The sequence below is a fragment of the Rhipicephalus microplus genome, chromosome 5 (genome assembly GCF_043290135.1).
Source record: "Rhipicephalus microplus isolate Deutch F79 chromosome 5, USDA_Rmic, whole genome shotgun sequence".
Lineage (NCBI taxonomy): Eukaryota > Metazoa > Arthropoda > Arachnida > Ixodida > Ixodidae > Rhipicephalus > Rhipicephalus microplus.
Window position 1 is genome coordinate 41,598,551 of NC_134704.1, and position 19,667 is coordinate 41,618,217.

Here is a 19,667-nt window from a genome sequence, read left to right on the forward strand (position 1 = left end):
CCAAGAAAAGTATAGGGGATGCCATTATAAGTAATTGTAATGTAAATCAGAAGAAAAAAAAGGGGACGAAGGGATAACTTGTCGCCAACAGGGGCTGAACCTACGACGTTCTAATAACGCGTCCGATGCTCCACTGGACTACTGCGGCGGTCATCTCCCCGTCCACTCTATACGGTATATATGTGTAAAACTCCAGATTAGCAGCTATTGGCATGTACATTGAGCACTATTTTTTATTATTCAACAACGCACAGAAGAAATTTCTCACCGGCACCACCTTGGAGGTCAAAATGTTATACTTGTTACACACTACAACAGCTACAAGGAACGAACGGGTGCCGCTATAAGGAGCTTCGCCCCTAAAATAAAAAATACAATCTTCACCCAAAGCGATCGCTGTTCCTCCTGCAGGTAATTTGTGTTTAGAAAAATGCCGGCCGCACCTTCCCACGGAGGGAACTCGAGGAAATGCGTCGCGGTGTGTGTGTGTGTGTGGGGGGGGGGGGGGAGGGTTGTATCGCGTGAATGTTGCGTAATTGGGTATGGCTTGGGAATGCTTAATTGTTGTTTCATCTTTATTACTATTATTTATTGAATGAAGAAGAAGCGTTGCCTTCAACGCCATGCGAAAGTCAAGTGAAGACGCCCTTGACTGAATTCCGAACACGCGATCTAGTGCCAACATATACGGGGTGGTTAGTCAATGGTTGTGCAGCGCCAGCAGTTTTTTTTTTTTTTTCTAAGAGACGTTGCCTGCGTCAGCCTTGCGAGGCGAGAGTGGGGGAGGGGAGCGACAATTTTTCGGGTGTCTTCTTGGGCCGGCACGAAACGCGAGCGTGGGCAGTTTACTATGTTACTCTGTAACATAGTAACGGTAGCTAGACATTACTGTAGTGAGACATTAAAAAAATATGGAGGCCCCCCGCATCAACATACCATATATTGCTATCGTAAAATATGACGCCTGGGGCACATCTCCAGTTACCTCGTATGAACACAGATGGGCAGCCATAAACACGTGTGAACAGATATGAGGAGATGGGTACACGTGCGACTCATACCACTTTTCATGTAATCATGCATGATCAGGTGATTCATGCATCCATACCCCACAATGTGGTACTAGTTACTTTCCATGTAGTGTAGTTCAGGATTTTTTTTTTCCTTCCTCTTGCGGGAACCGCCCTCGCTGCAGCAACCGTGGCTCTTAACGCTGAACAAGTACAACGTGATGCTGCTCCAGATTACTAGACACGGTCATGACATCACTGCCACAGGCGTCAAAGGATGCGAGGGTCACCATATCCACGCAGCCGCAGAAAGCAGACAAGTTCGGCGTTTTCACGACGAACTACCACAGCTAACTAAGAAACCATTGTTGCGTCTGTCAGCGGACAACGGCCAGCGTGAAGCGACGATAATAGACGTATCTCTACCAATGAATGACGATCGCGAATAAAGCCTACAATTAAAATACCGTCTCTCGCTCATGTACTCGACGTTTGATTTGATATGTGGGGTTTAACGTCCCAAAACCACCATTTGATTATGAGAGACGCCGTAGTGGAGGGCTCCGGAAATTTCGACCACCTGGGGTTCTTTAACGTGCACCCAAATCTGAGCACACGGGCCTACAACATTTCCGCCTCCATCGGATGTACTCGACGTTTAGTATTGCCCTCTTGCCAAAGCGTGCACGGTTTGTGCGCTGACGCCTGTAGCTGATATGTTTCAACTGAGATGGTGTACAGGTGGAAATCAGTTTCGTAGCCAAGTAAATGTTTCTTCAAAGCGTACCGATGTTTTAACTTCCCGCAGTCATCCAACCCTTTAATTTAAAGTACCTTAAAATCGGTTAATTTGAGCCACTGGTTAGTCCTGTGGAAACAGGGTGTTATAAACATAGCTGTCACTACCTGGAAACGGGATGCTGAAACGAGGTCAATTGCAAGGGCCGACTTGTGGGTCCTCCGAAACATACCGTGAAGACACAGACAATTAGAAGTGGACACTTTGGCCCGCCAGTGAACTCGGGTTGTAGTCCAAAGACCGAGTCGGCACGTACAGTTGACAAGCACAGAGAAAACACGTATTAACAGTTCATTAAGTGACGAATTCTACGTATCAATGCACACCATTACAGCCATGAATGCGAGCACATCAACGAAAGCCCGAAGGTCGTCTACATATACGAAAAAAGCCAGCAACGCTCATGCCTTGTCGGATTATATCAAATCTACTCTAAAGATCCTAGTACCTTGAGCAGCTTAGAACGTCATTCCAGATCTCCCCCGGCATCAGCAAGATTATATCCAGGGCCTGCGCTGACAACGAAAGCTATGCTCGTCGTCGCTAACAGGAGTTTGACGAGGCCTTGTCGCTAAGCACCGCATAACGACCGAAAAATATGCCCGTCGGCTAAGTCGAAGACGTACCGAGATTCTGCGCGTGAACATGAGGCCACAAAGCTACAAGTCCATGTAATGCAGGGGGATGAAAATCGGCCCGTTTCTCCTCCTTATTCAAAGCCACTTCGGAATCAAACAACTGTCACGTGCTGAAGTGCCGGGGCAATCTACAATAACGTTGGGGGCAGCGACGACAACAAGGTCAGCGGAGGCGCGAGCAATGTGAGCGCTTGGACTTCCAAATAAATCAGTTGCTTTTAACGCGATATAGCGTCAAAGAGCTCGTTTCGCAGAAATACTGGTGTCGGCGTCGTTAATTATGAGCGAAAAATCATCATCTTGCGCGTGACCGAAAAATCGAGAACGATACAAATAAAATAAATAACATAAATTGTGGGTCCCAGTGAGAATCTAACCGGGGTCGTTTGGGTGGCACTCGGGGGTACGTTCTACCACACAGCCACGCGTCTGTTCGCAAATACAGTGAAAATAACGATCTGCTTGGAAATGCAGTGAAATTAACTAACTTGCGTGCTTTACAAACACACGAACAAGCTCGAAAATATATTACGCACACAACAGCCCGTCGTTTAAAGCGTGCCACCCATTACACAGAATGCAGCCGTATGGAAAAGCTCACTGGTATGTATGTACAAGCCATTTTGAACTCAGTAAGCACTATAGAGACAGGATAAGGCCCCAATTTCTGTAATGCAATGTAATGTAATCCTTAATTGATCGATATGTGGGGTTTATTGTCCCAAAACCACCATATAATTATGAGAGACGCCGTAGTGGATGGAGGGCTTCGGCAATTTCCACCACTTGGGGTTGCACCCAAATCTGAGCACACGGGCCCTTCTTCGCCTCAGCGCTACACATCCATCCAAGAGTCCCTGGCTGTCCTCCGTGGTATTAATGTAGGAAGACTTATCCCTACTTTTATGTATCGTTAATAATCGTTTGAACAAATCACGAAGACGTGTACTCCCCGCCACAGGTAGACACCACGTTGGACTGGCTGTGGAACGAAAGGTATTTCTCGTCGATGGTACTTGAAAACGGGCTTGAAGACGGGAAGAGGATTCGATAGAAAATTACCATCATGAAGCCAGGTGGCCTGCTCGAGCTTAAGAACACACCGCTCGCACTTTGAGCGGCACCAGCTGCGTTTTGACGCGCTCAATGTTTCAAGGCCTGAAGTGGATCAAATATATCGTGCATTTGAAGGACCACCACCATGTTTGCCGCGAAGTCAGGTGAAAAGCACTGACGGCTCGACGTATAGTACTTACAGGAATCAAGTAATCGGGACTCACCATTAAGCAATCACTTCCGGCAACTTGAGACAGTGTAGAATACCATTAAGTCATGCGGCCTTGCCCTGAAACCGAAGAGCGCCAATGCGCGTACGACAGCCCGCTCTTCTTGAGACACGTGATCAGCCTGTCTGCAGGGTTATCAGCGGCTTCTCCAGATGTCACGTGGTTGTGACGATCAATCCGGTAAAGATGTAACTTGTTTAGGCGAGCCTCTGTCCAGAAAAAGAAGACGCTCAGTGATACGATATCAGTGAGCACAATCGTCGGTAATCTGATCCTAGGTATAAAGTATACGCCCGTCTTTCATAGATGATCGGTCGAAAAAATTTTCTAGCGTTGTCGATGGTGCGTGCGTCAGGGCAAAAACGAACCAAACGGCTCGCGTGGAGAGTGCAATACTTTTAACACGTTAGAGAATAATGGTGAAGCTTCCCATGCTTCGCCGCACGGCCTAAGAATGGCAATGGTAACGAATGCAACGATGTTAAATGTGAAAGAAACATCGCCATTTCCGAAAGAGTGTTCTGTGCGAGCAAGTTCCGGTCTGGGTCACTCTGTTCCCCCTCTGGCCACTATCTTATCTCCGGGCTTGGTATAACGAGCCTTCGCTGGCCGTCTTGGTGCCGACTAGATATTTAGGCCTCCCACATCTCGGCGAGAACATTTACGTTCGCACATAGAAATAAAGGAACCAGCGCGCATGGCAGCATTATTCACGAAATCATCAAGAGATCTCGGAGCCACAAAAATTAAGTTATACCCAATTTTATTGCGCTAGCAATTACATAGACACTCTCGGCTGGTTTTTTTTTTTACTGTCTGCTTAAATAACGTCAGGGCAGCATAATAATGCAGTGGTTAGCCTGTTCCAACGTGGCAACGTCGCTGCTGAAATGAAAGAACCGGCAGGTGATTTACTGATAGCACTAACGTGACATCACAAAGTTCGCGTGCCACTATGTTGGTGCTCCAACGAGTTGTTTCAATAAAGTCAGTGCAAGCCATTCATTGGGCGAAGCTGCGCCGGGAAAAATAAGCGACACAGTGAAACATTATCGACGAGTACAATCATCGGTCGTCGATAACCTGGTCCTCCATAAAGAACGTTGTCTTCTACGCATACTTAATGCAAAATCGCAGCGTTATCGATTGTGTTTGTGTCAGAGTTCTTTAATCATACAAGGTGCGAAACTATCGTGTTTTCAGCATTACCAGCGAGATGGCGTGATGAGCGCGTGTCACCACATCGTCCCGAAGCGGCAGCGTGGGCTCTCATCTCCCACGCGTACTTTGCCTCGTGGAGAGGAGGGGTGTAGACGCCCACTTGCGAGTCATCGCGGTGCGGAGGATCGTACGTTTTGGCTGGCGCACCTTTCACCGGAACGGCTATGTTCTGGTGAAATCCAGGCGAAAAGTTACCAGTGTTCCGGTGAAATCCAGGTGAAAAGTTACCAGGCGCACAAAGGTCACTGCAATCGTTGCAGTCACCATTTGCGAAAATAGCGCGCTTTTCAGACACAGTGAAGTAACAACTGAAACGCTTATTCGCGTTCATCTGTGCCTGTGAATACGCTTCGTACGTCATTTGTGCGTGAGAAACACGCCGCGGGGCACATTTGATATACTTGCCACTTTGCGGTTGACCTTCCAACTTGTTGCTATCGTGTTCATTGCTTCGCTTTTGCGGCAAAGCTGTGCATTTTTTTTTAGTTTGCTGTATAGTCAACAAATGACGCGACATTCACCAGACCCCCCTCCCGTCATTTCTGCCTATGGCAAGTCCCGATTTGTATTATACATGGGGGCCTATGGGGAGTCTCGCAACATGTATGAGTGAAGAACTGCGGTTTACGCCGGTTCGAGAATACACTAAAAGTATCGCTTGGTGTGCACCACTACAACAACTACCACATTCTAGAACAATCGTGACGATGGCGTAGCCCCAGGGGTGCGAGGGGGGGGGGGGGGAGTCAAGCTTAGCTATACACGCACACGAATATTAACGCACGTATGAACATACATAAAGCACGAATAACGCCACTCTTCCCTAAAAAAATGGCTACGCTACTGACACGCGAAGCTTTCCATACGTTCCGGTAGACCTGCGCCGGATGTTGGTAATAACATGTACCGTGTTTACATATAAATAAAGAAATGAGCTTTTGAGAAACAAAAGAAAGTAGCACGCGTGGCAATATTGATCATGATATGAGCAAGGTCTGTCAAAAATTACACTATTTGTTGTTGTTTTTTTTTCTTTCAGTCAGTTGTTTGAGTTTCAATCACTCGAACGCATGCACCTCCGAAAAAATAAGAGTTTTCTAAGAACGATGAACTGCCTGCCACGCGTCGCCACAATCAGTGAAGTATTTTAGGAGAAAAATGGCATGTAAAGCTGTCTCACGCGATGGCCGTAGTAGTTGCTGAAACGCACACTTCGATGATGCCCTTATTTAACAGCTGGAGCTACACGTCGGCCGCACGTGTTTCCCACTACTGCATTAACTTATCTTTCAAATTTTCAACATAGTGGCAATGTCAATGCAAACGTCTGCTCATAACGTATGTAGGCCGTCGCAGTGGTCACACTATTAATAATCTGGTCAAGCATAGCTGGGTTACCCGTATACTGCAGAAATATAAGGGAGCACGAACATGAGTAAATGAAGAGGACGGCTCACGTGCTTTTACCCTTTCTCCGCGTCGGTTGTTTGAACTTTCATATGCTATACGTCTCTACCGTCACCATACTGCCTGCCTTTGCCCGGCCTTGCGCGCAGAGATGGGGATCACAGTGACCAAAGGGCTCTGCATTCTCCTCTTCCTTGCGGCGGCGTTCACCTTCCGTGAAGCACGGAGCTGCAATGGCTTCCACATACGTGAGACATCGCTTATTGACATACCGCTCACCTTTCCGGCGCAACAGTTTCCGAATCGTAGTAGAACAATTGTTCGATGACTAAGAATACGGTGTACTGTGTATATAGTAAAAGCACAGAACACCCACCAGGTAAAAGTTTTTATCGGCTTAGAGTACTTGGCACTCGACTACGGGAGATCTTAAAGCCGTCCAGTGGGCCCCACGCTGAGCGGCCTTCGAAATGATCTTGTTGGTGTGTATAGAGAAAGGGGTTAACGATTACGAGTACTGCGTACTTAACTATGGGAGAGCATTAAGCCGTCCCTAACTTGGCTATCACAGTCAGGCACAGCGCTGTGTTTGCAAAAATTAGTTAACGATTTAGAGCACTTGGTACTCCACTATGTTTAGATTTATGACAGATGTTCACCAATCAATTTATTGCAGCTGAGCATGGCAATGCTGTTGAGTGTAAACAGATGCGACCTTCAAAGGTGCTCTGGTCACGTGCTCATTTGTATGCGCTGTTTTCTAATAATCACCAATCTCTTGATTGTGGGCTTGTCGGCTATCAGCTGCTCTTGATACGGCAGTCTAATCTTTTATCAAGAATGCTTGTCATTTTGCCTCATCTTATTTCATTTTTACTTACACATGGTAAAGGAAAAGTACTGTATGGTGCACGTACACGCCAAGCTTTGCTTGCCCCCCTCTCCCCCCCCCCACTTTTTTTTCGCCATTAGGGCAATACATAATGATTGATTTGTGGGGTTTAACGTCCCAAAACCACGATATGATTATGAGAGACGCCGTAGTGGAGGGCTCCGGAAATTTTGACCACCTGGGGTTCTTTAACGTGCACCCAAATCTGAACACACGGGCCTACAACATTTCCGCCTCCATCGGAAATGCAGCCGCCGCAGCCGGGATTCGAACCCGCACCCTGCGGGTCAGCAGCCGAGTACCTTAGCCACTAGACCACCGCGGCGGGGCTAGGGCAATACATATGGGGCAATATTTCCTGAACTTTTGGCTACTATTAACTTTACACGTCACAGTTAGTTTAATGTGGACTAAAACACGATGCACAAAGACAGCGAACGACGCCAATTCAGCAGGATAGCAGTTTTTTTTTTTTATTCGATTAGCCTAGCAAAGCATTTCGCTTTTGCGTGATACCAAAACAATTCTTTGAGGCATATTTCGGCAAGAATATTGTCATGTGGCCGTGACGTTGTCGAAGACAGCAGTCGGCGTATCGAAGATTAAACTGTATTTGGCTTAACTTGCAGCTAGGAAACTGAAAGTCTAATTACAGCAAGGAATGCACACTATACACTAATATCGGCAAATAGAGCATCGGCCATCGATAAATTGAACTGTGGCAAGGAGCGTCAGTATTTATACGTTTGGCATCGAACATTCGAGTATTATCACTGGTGGCCGTGTTCATTCGAGAATTAACTGCGCTGTTCACGTTTGCGTGTTCAAGCCTGACAGATGATCCTAAAATAATATCGAATGCTACGAAGGAGAAAGAAAACAACCACCCCTTTGTCGCACGAAGCCACAACGAAATCCGTACGGATTTCTCAGAAACAAAAGCCTCTTAGTTGCTGCAAAATTCGTCCTAGCCCGGGGGACTAACGTTTAAATATGGAATACTCTCAGACATTCTGGCACGGACGGCAACGGAAAATACAAAAATAAACGGGCATGTGCGGCAATATTGCAGCCGCATGTGTAGAACCATATATATCTCGATGGTACGATACAAACTTTCGTCACTGTATTCTCGCGGTGGTGACAAGCAAGATAGCTAACATACGTCGTACTTCGTTCTATTAGCATTGATCGGTCTTGAACATCCCCTGATAAACAGAAGTCCATCCGCAGCGTAATACTACTGCCTCACTAATAGGGCGTCGTTCACACGGGTGTTGATTTATTTGTGGGGTTTAACGTCCCAAAACGACCATATGATTATGAGAGACGCCGTAGTGGAGGGCTCCGGAAATTTTGACCACCTGGGGTTCTTTAACGAGCCCCCAAATCTGAGTACACGGGCCTACAACATTTCCGCCTCCATCGGAAATGCAGCCGCCACAGTTCACACGGGTGTTAAACGCAGTGAAAATGAGAGCCTTGCATGAACACGTTGCATACATTGCATGACATCACACGGTCGGAAGCAAGTGTCCTTGTTTGGAAGTGGATTCGCGTTGTGTTCCAGTCGCATCTACACCAAACGTGGCGAGGTTTACTGGTAAGAGTTATTGATGCGACGATGTCGTGTATTGGTGAAGAGTGAGTGATCGCGCGGTAAAGCACAGCAAGGCCTTCGAGCAGCGAAGGCTCCCCAGCGTCGGTCCTCGTCACCTTCTTCACGGGCGCGTATACTCATCGGTGCACCTGCTCTATTACACTACAAATGATTTGAAGACCGTGTCGAGATAGTAGAGAGTTTTAGTACTGCGGAATGGTGCTACGTACGCATCACGCAAGCGTCTTGCGTTACGTGGCGTCGTTTGCCACTAACCGGCTTTTAGTACGCCGTAGTACACGCGTACGTAACGAGCGTGAAGCGTGTTGCGTCATCTGGTAGAACAAAATAGAAGCACGTGTTGTTGACAGCCAATGTGAGCCAATCCAAGTGTTATAGCCCGACTATGGCCATATTTTAAGCCACAGAGCTGGTCGGTGCTTGCCTTCGATGCCACCATTTTGCAAAACGAAGTCTCGCGCTGTCGCGAACTTGTTCGAGAGCGGCGCGATCAGCTCATACGTACGCACGCACGCATCTCATGCGTGCGTACGTAGCGGCTGCGTACGTAACGCGATACGTGCGCGTTGCGGTCTGCGCATGCGCACTACGCAGAACGTGGCGTCCTTACGTACGCAACGCCGCCACGTACGCAGCGTACGCAGTACTAAAACTCTCCAGTATGCAGTTTCAGTTTCATGTACGTCGGGACTACCCGTGCGCAGACGTGAAAAGTCCACGCGCACGCCACCTGAAACGACGCTTTTAGCTACACGTACGCGACGCGCAGTGAATGATGTAGCTTCTACTGCTACCTTTTACTGATCATCAATGTGCTTCAGCTGCTCGGGCCCAACGATGCATTTTTAAGGATTCTTATTTTATAGCCGTTCTCTTTCACAACTGTCCAAATTTCTTCGAGCAATTAGTCTTGTTCCGAGTACGTATACTCCTCCTCAGTCCCGCACCTTGGAGGTGCCACCAAGCAGGACACTCAGTACAGGCCAGTCTAGTGCGCATTGTGCCTTGTACACTAAATATAAACCACGAAGCGACTTACCTGTGAAGGTAAGTAGCTCGGCGTGTTGCGCGCGCAGCAGGTCAGCCCGGTCACGAAGCGCGCGAGCGAACCATTTCGTTGATTGATTGATTGATTGATTGATTGATTGATTGATTGATTGATTGATTGATTGATTGATTGATTGATTGATTGATTGATTGATTGATGTGTGGGGTTTAACGTCCCAAAACCACCATATGATTATGAGAGACGCCGTAGTGGAGGGCTCCGGAAATTTTGACCACCTGGGGTTCTTTAACGTGCACCCAAATCTGAGCACACGGGCCTACAACATTTCGGCCTCCACGGACCGTTTCGTTGCTCTTCGAAAAGCGAAGGGGCGGAGCCGCTCCAGTCGCCGCGTTTCGACGAAATCCGTCTGCGCGGGCTCGAAACGCTATCTTGTTATAAGCGCGCGCGCGAGAGGCCGTCTATGCGTGTGCAAGAAACGCCGCAAAAGAATCGAATCTCACGTACGTCCGTGAGACCAGCGCGCGGTCCACTAGGCTCTGAGCATGCGCACTGCTTACACGTAGAATTTCTATACGTACGCAAAGCGTCTACGTACGTGAAACTAAAGCTGTCTAGTTAACGCTACTCAATCTTTTCTCGCCGCTTGTACAGCGAACACGAAAAGGATGATGGAGACCAAGGCAGTCTTCGGAACGCTCATACGCCGGTGCCGCAAGCACCTCGACGACATGGCCAAGCATTTCAACCCGAAGGAGTTTTCTAAGGTAAGCATTCTTGGCAGCACTGCAACTGACGTTTACTGAGGGAATACAACAGTGCACACGAACGCCGAAGTACGAGTGATGCTACCAGACACTCCAAGTCAAGGATATGAGTTATTGCCTCCAAATTAAAAAAACAATAACAAAGAGTTTTTATTTGCCCAGGGTGGACGGCCGAGAACGAACAATATCCAAAAATTTGTTAATGGTAGCAAACAATAATTATAGTTTCAATTAGGCGAATGCATGTATACGTTACATATGATTCCCACGTACTATCCTTTTTTTTTCAGAAAATTATTCGATGCTCTATAACGCACGTTGAGTTTATTATAGTAGCCTTTTCAGAATAGGTGTATTTTGTCCCATCTACATTAAATGACTTCATTCTCCCCTTAATATGTGGTATTAGGTCGATTTTTATTTAATCTAAAATTTTTATTGGAAGCACCCGTTCTTATCCCATAGAAAATTCCTCGCATTGCAATATCTTGTGGTTATGATGCTCATTTCTGATGGAGGCGGAACGTTGTAGGCCCGTGTGCTCAGATTCGGGTGCATGTTAAAGAACCTCAGGTGGTCGAAATTTCCGGAGCCCTCCACTACGGCGTCTCTCATAATCATATGGTGGTTTTGGGACGTTAAACCCCACATATCAATCAATGTGGTTATGATGCTCGGCTGCTGACCCGCAGGTTATGGGTTGGATCACAGGCACGGCGGTCGCTTTTCAACGGAGGCAAAAAGGTAGAGTTGTGTGTTTTGTGCGATGTCAGCGGTGCGATAAGGAACGCCGGATGATCGAAATTCCCCGAGCCTCCCACTGAGACGTCTTTCATAAGTATATCGTAGTATAGCAAACAGAATGTCAGATATATATCATAGTGTTTTTAGGCTAAAATTGCAACGTATAAATTGTGTAAGCATTTTATTTGTTAGATTGGGAGTTTAACATGTAATAAATATGGACGCAATGGTGCGGCAATGCCGTTTAGCCAAATATGTATACCTTTTCATTACCTGTTTCGCATATGCCCACATAATGTATACGTTGGGCCTTCGTGTTGTTTTTATTTAGGCTGTGGCCCTCGCCTGCCTTTCCTACAACGTTTGTCGAGATTCCATAATAGAGAAGACAACGCGACAGGTACGACCAATCAACAACATATGGGTATTTGTATAGAACTAAAATCATACATTTAATCAACCCGTTTTTTTTAACGTTTCCGCTAACGTTAACCGTCGGCTTCATAACAATCCACAGTAATGAATGTGAGCCACAGTTGCAAAAGCAAGTAACAACAACAGCAACCTCGCTTTGTTTATAATTGCGACACTGACTTGAACGTAAGTCAATGGGCATGTACTCTGCGATACATGCCCATGTGGGTGACAATACTAGTGTTGTGCATGAAATGAAGCAATGTTTGCGAAATTCGTCATCATGCACACAGCGGTCATAGCGTGGACGCGTCACTGGAGTGAAGGCCGGCATAAAGTACGTGACGGTAACGTTCCCATTGTAACCCAACTTTCGGAGTTACTTCCCTGCAACCCAGTGACGATTTGTCGATAACTGCCACATAATTTTTCTTCTTTTGTTATTCCTATTTTTTTCGTTTTTGTGTGTGGGTATTGTATGCTACTAACATGATGTTGGGATATCCGGCTCTCACGTAGCCTACCTTCCCATATTTTTTTCTAAGCATAAATAAGCGCTATTGTAGGCAAGGGCTCTTTAGAAGTACTATTATTTCGACAATTCGGCACTGAATCAGTATTGTATGGAACTCGACATTTGATGGAAACGCGGGTATAATGTTTCAATACTTGTGGGATGTATCTACAACTTCTTTAGACTACCATGATCAAGGAAATGTACAATTCGCAGTAGAAGTTTTACACAAATTAGTACTGTGGAAAGCTTGTACTTAACAGTAAAAAAATAGTAAGCGATTGAGAAAACAAGTGTATTCTAGCCCCGAACATTCTATACAATAAACATCGACATTGCGTTCCTATATCATAGCCGTTTAATACGAAGTTAAAATACAAGAAGTATACCATTTCGAAGGCAATCTTGCCTTGAAGTGCACGATAATAACTTGCGCAAACTAGATGCACTTCCTTATGAATAAACGGCTTGTATATCCGGAGCTATTCACACAGACGAATTATTTGTATATGCACCGATGACCTTGTGTGTAATTTATGCTGTTTGTAACTGCTTTTTATTTACCGTTATTGATTATTTGTTAGTTGTGTGCTGCTTTCGAGACTTTCAAATAGCCAGCTGTAACGTAACCTGAATTCCTATCTTTTCACATGTAATTTTTCTTTCGGGAGGGGGGGGGGAGTTCAGAGAGGTTCGACATGCAACTTATGCTTTTCTTCGTCTTTAACAGCTCTTCCTGTGTCTCTACAATGCAGCCTCAAATAAGGTACGTGGAGAAGTTGATTTTGAAGCTAGTTCAAAGCAATTCAGAGTTTCATTGAAACAAAAAAAAAAGTTGAGATGACGAGTACTGCACCGCCGCGGTGGTCTAGTGGCTAAGGTACTCGGCTGCTGACCTGCAGGTCGCGGGATCGAATTGCAGCTGCAGCAGCTGCATTTTCGATGGAGGTGAAAATGCTGTGGGCCCGTGTGCTCAGATCTGGGTGTACGTTACAGAACCCCAGGTGGTCGAAATTTCCAAAGCCCTCCACTACGGCTTCTCTCATAACCTTATGGTGGTTTTGGGACGTTAAACCCTACATATCAATCGAGATGACGAGTACTAATACTGTTACTCATACATGAACTCTCTCATGTTTATACTTTGTTCGAACAATAATTTTCCAAGACGGCACGTTTGTATTTGAAGCGAGCGAAACGTCGGCAGAAATCATGCATTATGAAGAGAGAAAAAAATAACGTACATTTCAAATGACGAAATCTAGTATGACTTAAGCCCGTCTAACTGGGCTGAAACATGTTAAAAATAATGAATTCAGACGCCAACAAAAGCTATTACGAAAAAGATATGCTTTAACGTTTTGATAGGCTGTGTACATAGCCCCCGTGCGAAAGCAGGAACGTTGGCACATTTGTGGCCTTTTTGCCCCCCCCCCCCCCCAAACCTAATGAGTCAAGTCCACTTTAGATTAAACTGATTGATTGATATGTGGGGGTTAACGTCCCAAAACCACTATATGATTATGAGATACGCCGTAGTGGAGGGCTCCGGAAATTTAGACCACCTGGGGTTCTTTAACGTGCACCCAAATCTGAGCACACGGGCCTACAACATTTCCGCCTCCATCGGAAATGCAGCCGCCGCAGCCGGGATTCGAACCCGCGCCCTGCGGGTCAGCAGCCGAGTACCTTAGCCACTAGACCACTGCGGCGGGGCTTAGATTAAACCGAAAAGAATGCGGTTTGTTGGAATTGAAAATATGATCGAGCCAGCTCCCACATTTTTTTTTTTGCCAGTGTCGTCCTGCCATTAGTATACTTCGAACATTTATTGCAGCTCACTATCGTGGGTATCAAGGAATGAAATAGAATGTAAAATATGTATTTTTCTCCTGCAGGACACGCTTAGCACGTAGCGGGCGTCTCCCACTTAGGAACCGACAGGGTCTGCTGGACGGCCCATTGCTGGTCGGCGGGAGGTGAATAAAAGTTAAATGGGGCTTTTATGGATCGAAGCATTGCGTTTGGGCTTGAAGTGGCTGCGCAAACGTAATCTAAATGGCAGCGAAAGAACGGTGTTGCGATGAGTTTCCACAAGTTTATCGCCATCTTGTGATTTCGTAGTTGCCGACTGCGTTCTTTTTTTTTTAAGTGACGTAGCAGTGAAGGCTATAGACTTGAAGAGCGTGTGGTTCCTCCTGGAAACAGGTGCACTTTCCTGAACTGTAGGCAGCGTTTACTTGTTCTTGGCGTCTATTGAAGGCATTCGAAAAAGCAAAAAAAATGCGTCAGCAATCATCTTCTTTCTAGCTTCCTAGCTGGTTTTATAACCGTATGTCACCTTCTCATAGACTGTCCACGTCATGACACACCGAGACGCCGTCTTAAATCGGAACTGTTGGCATAAGACCACGGACCCTTTCGCATGAAGACACTTCTGGGTCCGTGGCCAACTGGAGTTTTACAGTCGCACGCTTTAAAAGCATTGACACGATTCTTACAAGAGAGCGGAATTGCTGACAAGTACTTAGAAATAACGAATTTGTATAACACATGTACTTATTATGCACAGTATCATGTGACATCCATCATATGTGTGTACTGAAGTGAATGACGTGTCGACTATTATGTACAGACCAGCGAATACATCTTCATAAGGACCAGACGTGTGTTCTGCTGCTTTGTGCTGGTTGGACTGGATATTAACGAGGGACATTAACAGAGGCTTCATTCGTTGACTTTCGAACATTTCTTTACCATTTTGTTGTGATATGTGCATATAAGTGTGTCTTTGCATATCTGTAGCCAATTGTTCTATTTTCCATACGCTACTTTGTATGTTTTACGTTAGGATACGTGTTTAAGTTTCACTCAAAGGCTAAGGAGTAGCCTGTGCCATAATTGTGCGTTAACATCTCCTTATATAACATATCAATAAAAAATCAATATGACGCACCATTTAGAAACACTTTTTGTTCAAGGTGCCCGAAAACTTCATTTTCATTCCCTCTCATTTCAAACATATTGTCCTGCAGCAAAATAAAAGACATGATACTATAGCACAAAGCTGGAAAACAAACACATGATACACATGAGGAAGTAGTAAATTTGGTATTTTATTCTTTATATTCAAGTTTCACCATCACGTACTTCAGTGAACTTCAACTCGGAAAAAATTGCAGTTTCCAAGCGAAAGCACGATTGGAAAGCAACTTGACGAAAACTGTGACATGTTGGATTGGTTGTTTTGATCGCAATTGTTGGTGTAGCGCAAATTTAACGAATCTAGCTTAGTTTATTTCAAACAGGTGCAGGATTCCAATCCTTTTCCATTGAAAAGTGATTTTTTTTTAGTCCACGTTACAATCAGGAATGGCTTTATTTTGATTACAAACAGTTCAAACGTTAAAGACACTATACGGCGTGCTTTACGTTCTGATATTTTTTTAGCCCAATATCAGTCTCAGGATTTCAGTCTTATGGGGAAGGGAATACCACATTTGTGTTTTCAAATTATTTTGGTAGGTGTCTTGGTCTATTCTCTTGATTTTTACTGGCCGTATAAATAAAAAGGAAAGTGAACTGAGTCTCAAAACAACCAGTCGTGCAGTTTTATTAACGTGCTGCAGTTATAAATCAACTGAATTGATTTTCATCGTCATCTTCAAGACCGTGTGCAGAAGAAGTATCTCCCACGACTTACACACTCTTAATGCTCCGAGAAAGCGGTACATTAAAAAAGAATAAAAAACAATGTTTTGAGAAACTTTTTGTGCAACCTTATTCTTTCAGCCCACAAATTAAAACGTTGAAAACGTCTCAACTGTATACTTTGCCCAGGTCGGCCCTTTCTACACCTACCTCAACGTAACAGAAGATTTTAGACAGGCTGTGTTTGACGGCATGGTAAGGCATACTACCATACTACTTCACGGCTTCGCAGAAAATTAGGTGGTTGTTCAAGTAAAAAATGTCGCTTTACTGACGCTTGGATTCAGAAGCATAATATCGTTGACATCGATGACTCTATTCTTTTTACACCGCTAGAAGTATAGAAACGCGTAACAAGTTATTTCATTCAGTTCTCAATACCAACTTGTCCCTTTATTTATATCTGCACTTTTCAGATATAGCTGATTTGGCGTTAGTTCCTAATAACCCGTCAGATAATCTGAATAGATATGCGGGACTACCCGAATGGATACGAGATTACGTACAGAATAGAACGAGACATTCCTTGCAGCTCAACTGCGATTTTTCAACGTGCGCGTCCTTTGTTTCGTACGCAGTCGCTTTCAATTCCGAGTGCCTAAATACAACGAGGCCAAAAGTCGAGACAAGTACTTCCTAAATTATGCCGAAGTCGAAGTACCCATTTACGCCTTTAGCAACATTGCTGACCGTGTCCCACGCAACGATGTCGCGGTAACGTTCCTGTCGTTTCGCAATTTCTTTCTCTCTTTTTGTCAGATGTGCGCCGGTCTAACTGACATCCTGGACAGCCCCATCACAGCAATCGACGATCTTGCAACGTACTCACGTTGGGTTGCCCTCTCCTTCGGCTGAGAGTCACGTCGAAATGGGAGTCATCTCAGAGCAATAAAAGGTTCATTGTACTTCTTGGAAATAAAGAGGGCGCTGACGCCATGAAGGCACCGACTTCTGACGCACGTCGTAATCCTACCTTATGAAACCGCGGTGCTCTTTTGAAGCTGATTACGGTGCTCGACTTCTGACGCAAAAGTCACGTGGTCGAATACCAGCCGCATTTTCGAGGGAGGCGCAAATAATAGAGGCCCGTGTACTTAAATTTAGGTTAAATTTAGGTGTACGTTGAAGACCAGATGGTCAAAATTACAGAAACTTTCCACTGCAGCTTCCTCATGATGGTTTTGGGATGCGAAACCACAGCAATCAGAAGCAATTAAGAGCATCCTCAAACGCAAAATTGATCGTTGTTGCAGTCAGCGTCAACAAGAGTGATGAAAAAATTCGTGCATCATCACGATGGTGAAGTCAGAGATGACCGAAATTTGTGAACACGACATGACGTAATTGTAAGATTACATCATCACAAGATGCCATCGCTTGGTCAAAGGTTGACAGATCGCTGAGGCCGTGCAGAAAGCCGGTAATGCCACAGATCTCGGAGGCAATAGAAAACCAAGTTAAGTGCAGATAAAAAAAAACTTAGACCATCTCCCCGAAGGAAACCCTTACGGGATGCGAAGCAGCAGCAGCGTTGCGCACGGGTGGCGTTACGGGTTGAACGGCGCTAGCGTGGGTGCTGCGGTGAGCGCTGGAAGATTCGTTTGAAGCGATGGCTGGCGTAGGTCTTGTAGGTCACACGTACACACATGTTTCAACGCGTACGTCAGACGCGCGTCAGGTTTATTGCGCGTGAACCGACAAGTCGGCGGTGTAGCGAGAGAGAAACTTTTTATTTCAATCATAGAAAAATGTCGGGTCGTGCTCTCAGTCCAGAGCTCCAACAGCCGCTGCTGCGTCCCGCGCCCGCCGAACCAGCACCCGCTGGCCACTCGGGCTTTCATCACGCAGCATGGCCCCCCAGTCTTGTAGGGTATGAATAGGAGAGGAGTTGGCAGAGCGCCTGGCAGGCGGACGCTGACATTCCAGCGTCACGTGAAATAACGTCGGTACCGCTCCACAGCCAGGGCATTAGTCAGACAAACAAGTGGGATGGAGGATGTGGAGGAAATAGAGGTTCGGAAATGTGTTCGCCTGCAGTTGACGCACCGCAATTGCATCTTCTCGTGTGAGCGTGTGGTGTGGTGGAGGGTACCGAATGCGTTCTCGTCTATAGTAATCGAGGGTGTCTCGATGTCCTTGAAGTTCCGTGTTTGTGTCCTCCTCATCTGGGTTGGACAGCTTTTTCTCCGGATCCCGGTTAGTGAGTGGGTGTAGCGAGAGGCAGTCGCGGCAGGTGTAGCGGGCGAACGGACGACGCGGCAGCTGCGGGCGCCGAGGCGAGCGCGCGGTATACGCGAGGGAGAGAGTGCCGTCAGTCCGCACTGCGAGGGGAGCGTGACGTCAATTCACAGCAGCGGTGTGACCTACTTCATACCGCCCCAACACCTGCTGTGCGCGGTGCGTTCGTACGGAGGGACAGCGTTCCGCAGGATAGTCAAAGAGCTGCTTCGCATCTAATATTTCGGAAGGGGCGGGCGAGGATCAACGGATCGACAAGAAAAAGATGAATTTCGTGAACGTAGCGTGTATTAGCGCAGTACATAAAAGAAAGGGACACGACACAGACGTAGATAGGTAGGCGCCTACCTTCTCTACGTCTGTGTCGTGTCCCTTTCTTTTATGTACTGCGCTGATACACGCTGAGTTCATGGATGACCAACTCGCCAGATCAGCAACCCTTATCACTTTCGTCTTCGGGTCGTTTTGGGTAAATGTGCAAGGCGCCATGTGAGATTTTATTAAATTTTGTGTAGGCTATTTCGCACACTGTATCTGACAATTTTCCTGAAGCCTATTGGAAGGCGGTTAATTGAAGTACTATTCACGTGTATAAAAGAATCAACAAAGCCCTGTTTAACAGGCATGATATATGTTGAAGGCCCGCGGCTGGGTGAAATACGGAGGCTGTTCACCGTGGGTGCGCAGTGCGCTTGCTCTATGTAAACGTTTGTTCACTCTCTATCACGCGCGCATAAAGGTGGAGCGCATGGACGTTGTTTCTGCTGCGAGATTTGAGAAAAAAACTACTCCTAATAATCTATAAATCTTGGAGCTTCCACATACGATGAATAGTGCCTGTAATGTACGTATCACCTATCTCGAGTTGGCATGAAAAAAAAAACAAGTACGCAGTGTCTCCATACCGTATAATCGAATCAAAAGCTATCATATGAAACATATCTAATAACCTCGGTCATCTAAGGTACGTGTCAACTGAGTGACTGACAATAATTGAAGTGCAGTCATCTAAGCCTAATCGTTCGTAACAATATATACGAGCGAAACGTCGCGCGAAAAGCTCGAGGGAGCGAAAATGGCAGCAACGGCTTGATTAAGATTAACAAGCGTTTCTTTTTTTTTTCTTGTTCCCAGTCATATTGTCACGGATTAGGGATGAGATAAAACGTGGATCTACTGTCCGATGAGATCACGGCTTCAGACAAGCTACTGGGGTCATTCACATTTGCCTGTCACCAACGTCTCTGCAATGTTCTTGGTTCCCCGTGAAGTGGGAGTAAAAAGAATCCCTTGAGCTAAACTAAACGGATTAGCAGTGTCCCCACTTAATCAACTCAGACGCAAACTATAGCCAGTAGGAGAAACAAATTGAATAAAATAAGGTCGCCTGGTTAAA

General features: G+C 45.9%; 1 protein-coding gene across 3 annotated transcripts; it reads left to right on the forward strand.

Moving 5' to 3' along the window:
* Positions 1-6,412: 6,412 nt before the first annotated feature.
* Positions 6,413-16,988, forward strand: LOC142817245 (uncharacterized). 3 transcript variants are annotated; one of them, XM_075894305.1, is made up of 6 exons: positions 6,413-6,609; positions 10,538-10,650; positions 11,726-11,794; positions 13,053-13,088; positions 16,163-16,228; positions 16,793-16,988. In XM_075894305.1, exons 1-6 carry the CDS (start codon positions 6,513-6,515, stop codon positions 16,886-16,888), a joined length of 477 nt encoding a protein of 158 aa, XP_075750420.1. In that variant the 5' UTR covers positions 6,413-6,512; the 3' UTR covers positions 16,889-16,988. The 3 variants fall into 3 exon arrangements, with proteins under 3 accessions (XP_075750420.1, XP_075750421.1, XP_075750422.1); XM_075894307.1 differs by lacking the exon at positions 6,413-6,609 and adding an exon at positions 8,727-8,856; XM_075894306.1 differs by lacking the exon at positions 11,726-11,794.
* The last annotated feature ends 2,679 nt before the right edge of the window (positions 16,989-19,667 follow it).